This window comes from Thamnophis elegans, chromosome 1 (assembly GCF_009769535.1).
Source record: "Thamnophis elegans isolate rThaEle1 chromosome 1, rThaEle1.pri, whole genome shotgun sequence".
NCBI classification, from domain to species: Eukaryota; Metazoa; Chordata; class Lepidosauria; order Squamata; family Colubridae; genus Thamnophis; species Thamnophis elegans.
In genome coordinates this window covers 130,904,684-130,912,705 of record NC_045541.1, presented here as the reverse complement: position 1 = coordinate 130,912,705, position 8,022 = coordinate 130,904,684, and the positions used below count along the sequence as shown (strand labels likewise).

Genomic DNA, 8,022 nt, shown 5'->3' with positions numbered 1-8,022 from the left:
AGAAACAAGACTCTGGCGTTAACTTAACAGCCGATAAACAGCATTCTCCAATTACTTCCGCCCTACTGTCCTTGCCTTCACTTCTGACCACGTGACTCCATCTCCGCCTTCATCCTTGTTTTCGATCTTAGCGAAGCCGCCTCTTCAGTGCCGCGGACCAATTGGCGTTTGGCGTGACGAAGCTTTACGATACGTTTCCACCAATAGCGACGCGAAAGAAATGATGAAGATGGCGGCACTCGCGGCGCTCGGTAGTTTTAGGGCGCTGAGCTCTTGCAGGCGGAGCAGGTGGGATTTTTTATTTTATTTATTTGTGCGAGGAGTTAGTATGTTAACTCCACACACCCAGCCTTGATATGATGGGGGTGGAGGAACAGGATTAATTTGTTTTTCAATATTTCCATCGTGTAGGCAAGCAGCCTTTCCAGTTCGAGAGTCATAATAGCGTGTTCTTAAGCAGGCGAAAGGAAAGCCCTAGGAAGGATTTGGGCATTTTTGTCCCTGCTTATGAACCCCATTGGTCTGGCTTTTCATTTCAATAGGGAACCATAGGGCGAGGGGGAATCTCAGGCTTAGAAACAATTCTTGCTTCTTAATAGAGTTATATTAGATAGATATAATATTATATAATATATAATATAATAATTATTTATATGTACAGTGAGATGGGTTGAAATTAATAGATGTAAAATCCATAAAGCTTGAACTCTTTAGCTGCATCTTCTTGAAGACCCACACTTTTATAGTGCAATGTATATGTTCTGCTATGTATAAAATTGAATAAGTAGTGTTTTATAGCATTCCAAGTCTTTAGATCACTACTCTGTATTAATTAAAGTGGGGTGAAATGTAAATGCAGTAAGATCTGAAAGATACTAAAAGAAATCAGTTCTCCTGTAACTTTAGACAAAAATATTAACCCAGTTGTAATTAATTGCTTATTTTACATACTGCCAATTCAATGCTTTGAAACGTTAAGCTATTGTTAGGTTAACATAGTCATAGCCAAATGCAAAATTGTTAGCCTCTTCTTATTTTGCAGATTTTTTAAAAATAACAATAGTGTCATTCATAGAATTGTACTTTCAGTACAATGTTTCATTTTTTTCCAGCTATATAAAACTTTGTTTCAGATCTGTTTCTATGCTTGTCGATTTTTAAAATGAAGTGAAATGAATTGTAGTGCTTTTAATTTCAACTAGACAACATACATTAGAAATGTTAAATCTATGGCTGAAAGGACTATCTCACAGGAAGGCTATACAGGTAGTCCTCACTTACAACAGTTTATTTAGTACATTCAGTTACAACAGCACTGGAAAAAGTGACTTATGGCTGTTTTTCACACAACCATTGTCCCCATTCTCATGTGATCAAAATTCAGAGGCTTGGCAACTGTCTTATATTTAAGACTGTTACAGTGTCCCAAAGTCATGTGATCTCCTTTTGGGGCCTTCTTACAAGTCAATGGGGAAGCCCAATTTGCTGGTTCCACCACAAAACCGTGGAGGACAAAATCGCGCATTTGACGTCATCACAGCGCGACGAAAACATCGCGCTGTGATCGAAAAATGTAAAAATAAAGCGAAAATCTTACCCTAACCCCCCCAAACCTAACCCTAAACCTAACCCTAAACGTAACCCTTAACCTAACCCTAAATCTAACGCTAAACGTAACCCTAACGCTCTAAACCTAACCCTTAACCTAACCCTAAACCTAAACCTAACCCTTACCTTTATGTGAATCGGCTTGCTTTAATTTTATTTTTATTTCAATTTTTAATTTTTTTGTCGCGCTGTGATGACGTCAAATGGGCGCTTTCGTCGAGCTCGATTTTGTCCTCCGCGGTTTTGACGGGTCACGCAATTTGCTTAATAACCATGTTACTACCTTAACAACTGCGATGATTTACTTAACAACTGGCAAGAAAGGTCCTAATATAGGAGAAAATTGACTTAACAAATGTTTCGATTAGCAACAGAAATTTTGGGCTTTATTGTGATCTTAAGTTGAGGTCCACCTGTACACTGAGCTGTAATAACACATCTTCACGAAGATGATGTTCAATCAAATAGTGCAAGGAAGAACACAAAAGATTTAATAAAAATTGAAACCCAGCATTCTTTCGCACTATTAACCTTATAGGTTTCACTGTCTGAAGATGGTATTGAGGCTAAGAGTAGCAAAATTCAAATCATATGGTAAATGACAGTAGCACACTACAGGTAGTCCTCGACTTACAACCACAATGAATGCCAAACTTTCTGTTGTTAAGTGAAACATTTGTTAAGTTAGTTTTTCCCCATTTTATGATTTTTCTCGCCACAGTTGTTAAGTGAATCACTGCAGTTGTTAAGTTAGCAACATGGTTATTAAGTGATTGTGGTTTCCCTATTGACTTTGCTTGTCAGAAGGTTGCAAATGGTGATCACATGACCTTGGGACACAGTGGTCTTAAGTATGAACCAGTTGTCAAGCATCTGCATTTTGATCACATGATCATGGGCAGGTTGCCAAAATTGTAACTATGGAAAACGGTCATAAGTCACAATTTTCAGTAAAGTTGAACAGTCATTAAACAAACTGTTGTAAGTCAAGGACTACCTGTAGAAGAAATAACTGTAGATTGTTGTTTGGTTTTTGATGTATCTGAGGTTGTCCAATGAGAGAGAACAGATTTTTAAAAAATCACTGCTCATTTCAGTTAACAGTATACCATTCTCTCTGTAAGGTTCATAGGTAGCTATTTTATTTCAGGAAAACTATTAAAATTGTGATGAAATTATTGTAGGCCACAGCTTGTCCTATCACAGATATTGCTACAATAATTTTTATAGCTGTTGAAAAAAAAGATAGCTATGACTTCCCCCAAGGTTATTTACAAAGCAAATAAGTTTACCAATACTTAGTTCATAAAAAGCCTTCGTTGTGGAATAAATATAGGAAGAACAGCACAGAATGAAATGCATAAAATTAATCTCCCCTAGGGTATACATAACCCTTAAAGAGTTATTCCCAAACCTGGTGATGTTTAATAGTGCTTGAACATCATATCATTGAACATAGCTGTTTAGACTTTAAATATATATTCAGAGTACATTTACAGCAGTTATTTTCTTTTACACAAAGGGAAAAAAATCCTTTTCCCTTTCCTATTAAGTAAATGGCTAGCAAACAAGGAATTCATATCATTAGCTTTCCTTCCTACCTTCTTTTTCACACAGAAAGGCATACAACCTCCCACAATTTAACAGCATTTGTTATATCATCCAAGGAAGGGATTTATTTTACATCAGAACAGGGGAAATGACACTTGCATCTGATGTTCAGGATCCAAGTAAATTAAAAAAAACCTATAGCAATATTAGAAATATAAAATGAAAAATGTAGGCTCTAACTGTATTTTGTATTCTACTGCACTGAAAAGAGTTGGAGATCATTGGTTTTCTTTTTTTCCTTGCACACTTTCCCCCTTTTTCTTCTGATCTTTATTTTCATTTGTATTTTATATTACAATAAATGCTAATTAAAATTCTGAGAAAAGGATGCAAGTATAAAAGGATGAGGTTTGCATCACAATAAATGGGAATCATGTTTTTATCCGATGTCTATGCATCAAAATGGTGTCACGGAGGCTTTTTAAGGGTCTACAACTTTAGTATTTAGGCCATAGTTCTCGCCATTCTAGTCTCTGCATGCTAGCTGACCCTGAGGTTTCGAGCTTCTTGTTTATATTTGTCTTATCTCCTTTCTTCATGACTTTTGTACTGTCATCAATTTTTGTATTATCAGTCTAATTTTTATTTTTTTCTCTAACAAGGACATTCCATTCTTATCTTTTCCATGTAGCTGTTCTCTTGCTATCTGGCAGTTAATGAGAAGTCCATTCTGTGCCATGAAAAACAGAGCTTGTATGTCAAGGATAAGAACACAGTGGATAGCATCCTCTGCCTCTGGAGAAACCCAAACTTATTCTAGTAATGGGCAGATCTATCTCAGTGAGAGCTGTGTGAAGGTACGATTCCCTGGATGTCCCTAGACCTACGTAGCCATTGGATGCCTCCAGGAGTACAGTGCAATACAGTGCTGATTGTTATGCCCACATAATGCACCATTTTATGAATCCGTCATAGAGAAATATAGATGTAAAAGTATGTTTGACTCAGTTCAGAGGTATGCAATATTTACATTTGAAAACAGCAAGGATTATTTGGATTTTCACAGGGACATTGGTCCTTAACATCTTAATAGGATAATATTCTGAGACAGCTGAAGCTCAGGAAAGTAATGTATTTAGGTAATAAGAATATTTATTTTTCTGAGCTGCCCCCTCTCACCCCACCATAGACACTGATCCATAAGGAATAGCCAGTAAATATATTCCTAAGTCACATCCAGAGTATTCTTACCCACCTCGGATGCTGAATTAAAAGCCTCTGCAGCATAGCTACAATATAAATTGTGTATATAACTATATGAAACTGGTGTGATTATGTGTAACTGGGGTGACTGCAATTTGTAGTTATTTTCAATCTCTAAAGGACACAAGTTTCAAAACATTTGTTTTAGCAGAGGACAAGAAAAAGAAAGTTAAATATAATGCAGCTGGTCCTTGACTTACGACCACACTTGAGCCCAAAATGTTTGTTGCTAAGCAAGATAGTTAAGTGAGTTTTTTCCCATTTTATGACCTTCGTTACCAGTTGTTAAGTTACCACTACGATGGTTGTTAAATGAATCTGGCTTCCCCATTTACTTTGCCTGTCAGAAGGTTGTAAACTGTGGTCACATGAACCTGGGACACTGTAACTGTTATAAATAGGAGTCAACTGCAAGCATTTGAATTTTAGTCACATGACCATGGGGATCAGTGGAGGGTTCTGGACCCTGTCGCAACCAGTACGCTGTGACGGGACCGGGCATCCACCACGTGCATGCTGCGCACGCATGTGTACCCACTGCCCTGTGACGCTCCAGCTGCTCAGCGGAGCATTGCGCAGGTGCTGTATGCTACATGTGTGTGCGCAAGTGGCCCAGTTGGCTCAAATATAGGTAAGGAACGCGGGCGGGTAAGCCCTCCAAAGCAATGTTCCAGCAGGCACTGATACTGCCCGTACTGGGGTGTACCTGCTGGAACTCACCACTGATGGGGATTCCGCAATGCTTATAATGGTGAAAAATGGCTGTAAGTCACTTCTTTAGTGCCTTGATTGTAAATCAAGGACTTCCTGTACTGCATGCTTAAGAATAAAGAGACATCTTGTTACACTTTGATAAATCAAAGAATACTTTGAGGAAGTATAACCTTCAAGGTTGACTAGTGTTCTGACCTATGCTTCCCAAGAGCAACACCTTGTCCCTACAAAAACCCTTTTATTAATTTACTATGAATTCTGCTCATTCACATCCAGTAAAGTATTTCAAGGGAGGATTTACAGTTACAGACCTTATCTGGCTTGGAGAGCTGACATGCCAAATCTGCAAAACTTGGCAAGGAGTCTCGGAGAGTCATGAACCAATTAAGCAAACTAATTGTCTCCTGCAAACTCCACTCCCCTTTCGCTCCTCTTTTATTTCCTCTGGAAGGGGCCATTCATCATCCACCTGTGGTCTTACTCTCAAGTTGCCCCCTGTTCTTTAGCTGTTCCCTTCGTCTGGCAACTCTATGCATGCGCTCACTGGGAATAGGCTCTAGCTGTTTATCTGCCTCACTGATGTCTGACTCTGAAGGCAGCTGATAACTTGCATACGGCTTTGCCCCACTCTTTGCCTTTGACACAGAGCCCTCATCAGAGCCTTCCCCAGACCAGGACTGGCCCATGTTTCTTCCCAACCTCCTCACGTCCGAATCTGCTACCAGCTCTGCTTGCTATTGGCAGGTCACAACTAGTTTGGTGTAAAAATAAATGTTTATTGCATGGTATAACTATAAGCCATACACTTGTTTTACTGTGCTTTCTCAAACAAAATCCCTTGACATATGTGAATAAACTACAATAAGCCTTGTAATTGCTTTAACTACCACACAGGTTTGATTCAACTGATCAAACAGAGGACAAAGTTTGGTTTGGTTTTAGTTCAAGGCAACAAAGGGTTATAAAAGTTGATTCTGCTATTTAGTTCTACCTTGAGACTTTCACTTACTAGATGAGGCACATAGAATATGTGGCGAAAAAAAAATGCTGCCTGTCTGATTGGCATAATTTTGCTGTGCATTCTGTACCTGAACTCTGTTTTTGTGCTCACCATTCCTTTGAAGCCATTAATAGTTTAATTCAAATGGATAGTAAGCATTGTTCACAAATGTTTGCATTTCTGTATTGACAGAGGCTGTTGGAGATTGCAGAAGGCTCTGAGTTTCTCAGGCTGCAGGTAGAAGGAGGTGGTTGTTCAGGTTTCCAATACAAATTTTCCTTGGATACAGTTGTCAATTCTGATGACAGGTGAGCACATAGATTAAACTGCCTGTGACAGATGAGAGAATTGTAGAACAAAGAAGGATGGTGGTTGAATAACAGTTCCTTTGCCCCCAAATTCATATTTTACTGTTCCCTGCTGTTGGACACATACATATCATTTCTAGGATTTTTAGCAAAATACATTTAATTATGGGAAGGGGAAAGTATTGGACCTGAATACACCAGAGCCAAGTCCTTACACAAATGTGCAGCACCCTTGGGTGACTTTGAGCCAGTCGTTCTTTCTCAGCCTATTCTACTTCATAGGGTGAGACTGATGAATAAAATCGGATAGAGGAGACTCAATTTAAGTTGTTTTGAGCTCTCTTTTCACTGCTCTAGTCAGGTAGCCTTTATATTACTATAAAATATTCATTTCTAAACATGTATCTCTAGATGACTCAAAACCAGGGGTGAAATTCAGCAGGTTCTGGAGAACTGGTAGCGGAAATTTTTAGTAGTTCGGAGAACCGGCATATACCACCTCTGGCTGGCCCCAGAGTGGGGTTGGAATGGGGATTTTGCAGTATACTTCCCCTGCCACGCCCACCAAACCACGCCCACAGAACCGGTAGTAAAAAAAAATGAATTTAATCACTGCCCAAAACAATTAAAAATAACACAACAACAAATTGTAAACAAAGTTTAGGGTAATTGGACAAGATTCCTAAAAGATTTCCAGCCTCCCCTGAAGGTTTTGTTTACACATGAACCGGAGTTTAAAACTACTGCTAAAGTATTTTGGATTGGTGCAAATGCCATGACATATTATCTGTGCTCCTTTTCCAGAGTTTTTGAGAAAGGCGGTGCCAGAGTGATTGTGGACTTGGACAGCTTAAGCTTTGTGAAAGGAGCAATGGTGGACTTCAACCAGGAGCTAATTCGCAGCTCGTTCCAAGTAGTGAACAATCCACAGGCAGAACAAGGTTGTTCTTGTGGATCATCTTTCTCAGTTAAACTCTGATCGAACTATTCCAGGTGGATTGAATGATGAAGAAAAGTTCCTTTTATTGTTATTTTTCCTGTTCTCCAATTCAGCGGAATAACTGGTTTAGTCTGTGATACTGCATGATGAAAGAAAGTATCTTAGCCAAGACTTAGTCAAGAACTGATTTATCCAAGCCTGAATGTAAAATGAATTAATCTCATTTGGTATCTGTGAGTCTTTGCTTTAGAGGACAGATCTAAGCAATCAGCTTCTGCTGTGATGCCATGAACTATTTATTTATTAAAATATTTTCTGATTTTTTAATTTTATTTTAAAACCTTCCAGTTGTTTACAGTGCTATATAATGAGATTTGTGTGAATGTGGTTTGCATAGCCAAGGAAGGTTTCTATATAAACTGAGGCTGAGCATACAACAATAAATAGACATGCCTGCATGGAAAAATCACCAGGGTTTTGATGAAGGGGCAGGAGAGGTTCTCTGCATAATATAGTTTGCTCCAATTCTTGATTACAGTAAAACAAGCATTTCCTCCCCCGCTCCCTTGACTAGTTAGCCAGCTCTTGTATTTATTATCTGGCTTTATTAAGAGAATTTGGCAACAGCATATAGTTTT

At 38.7% G+C, this 8,022-nt stretch overlaps 1 protein-coding gene across 1 annotated transcript; it reads left to right on the top strand.

The window, feature by feature from the left end:
- The first annotated feature begins 216 nt into the window (after window positions 1-216).
- ISCA2 (iron-sulfur cluster assembly 2) lies at window positions 217-7,716 on the top strand. Its single transcript, XM_032222074.1, has 4 exons — window positions 217-288; window positions 3,851-4,016; window positions 6,329-6,444; window positions 7,249-7,716. Exons 1-4 carry the CDS (start codon window positions 221-223, stop codon window positions 7,421-7,423), a joined length of 525 nt encoding a protein of 174 aa, XP_032077965.1. The 5' UTR covers window positions 217-220; the 3' UTR covers window positions 7,424-7,716.
- The last annotated feature ends 306 nt before the right edge of the window (window positions 7,717-8,022 follow it).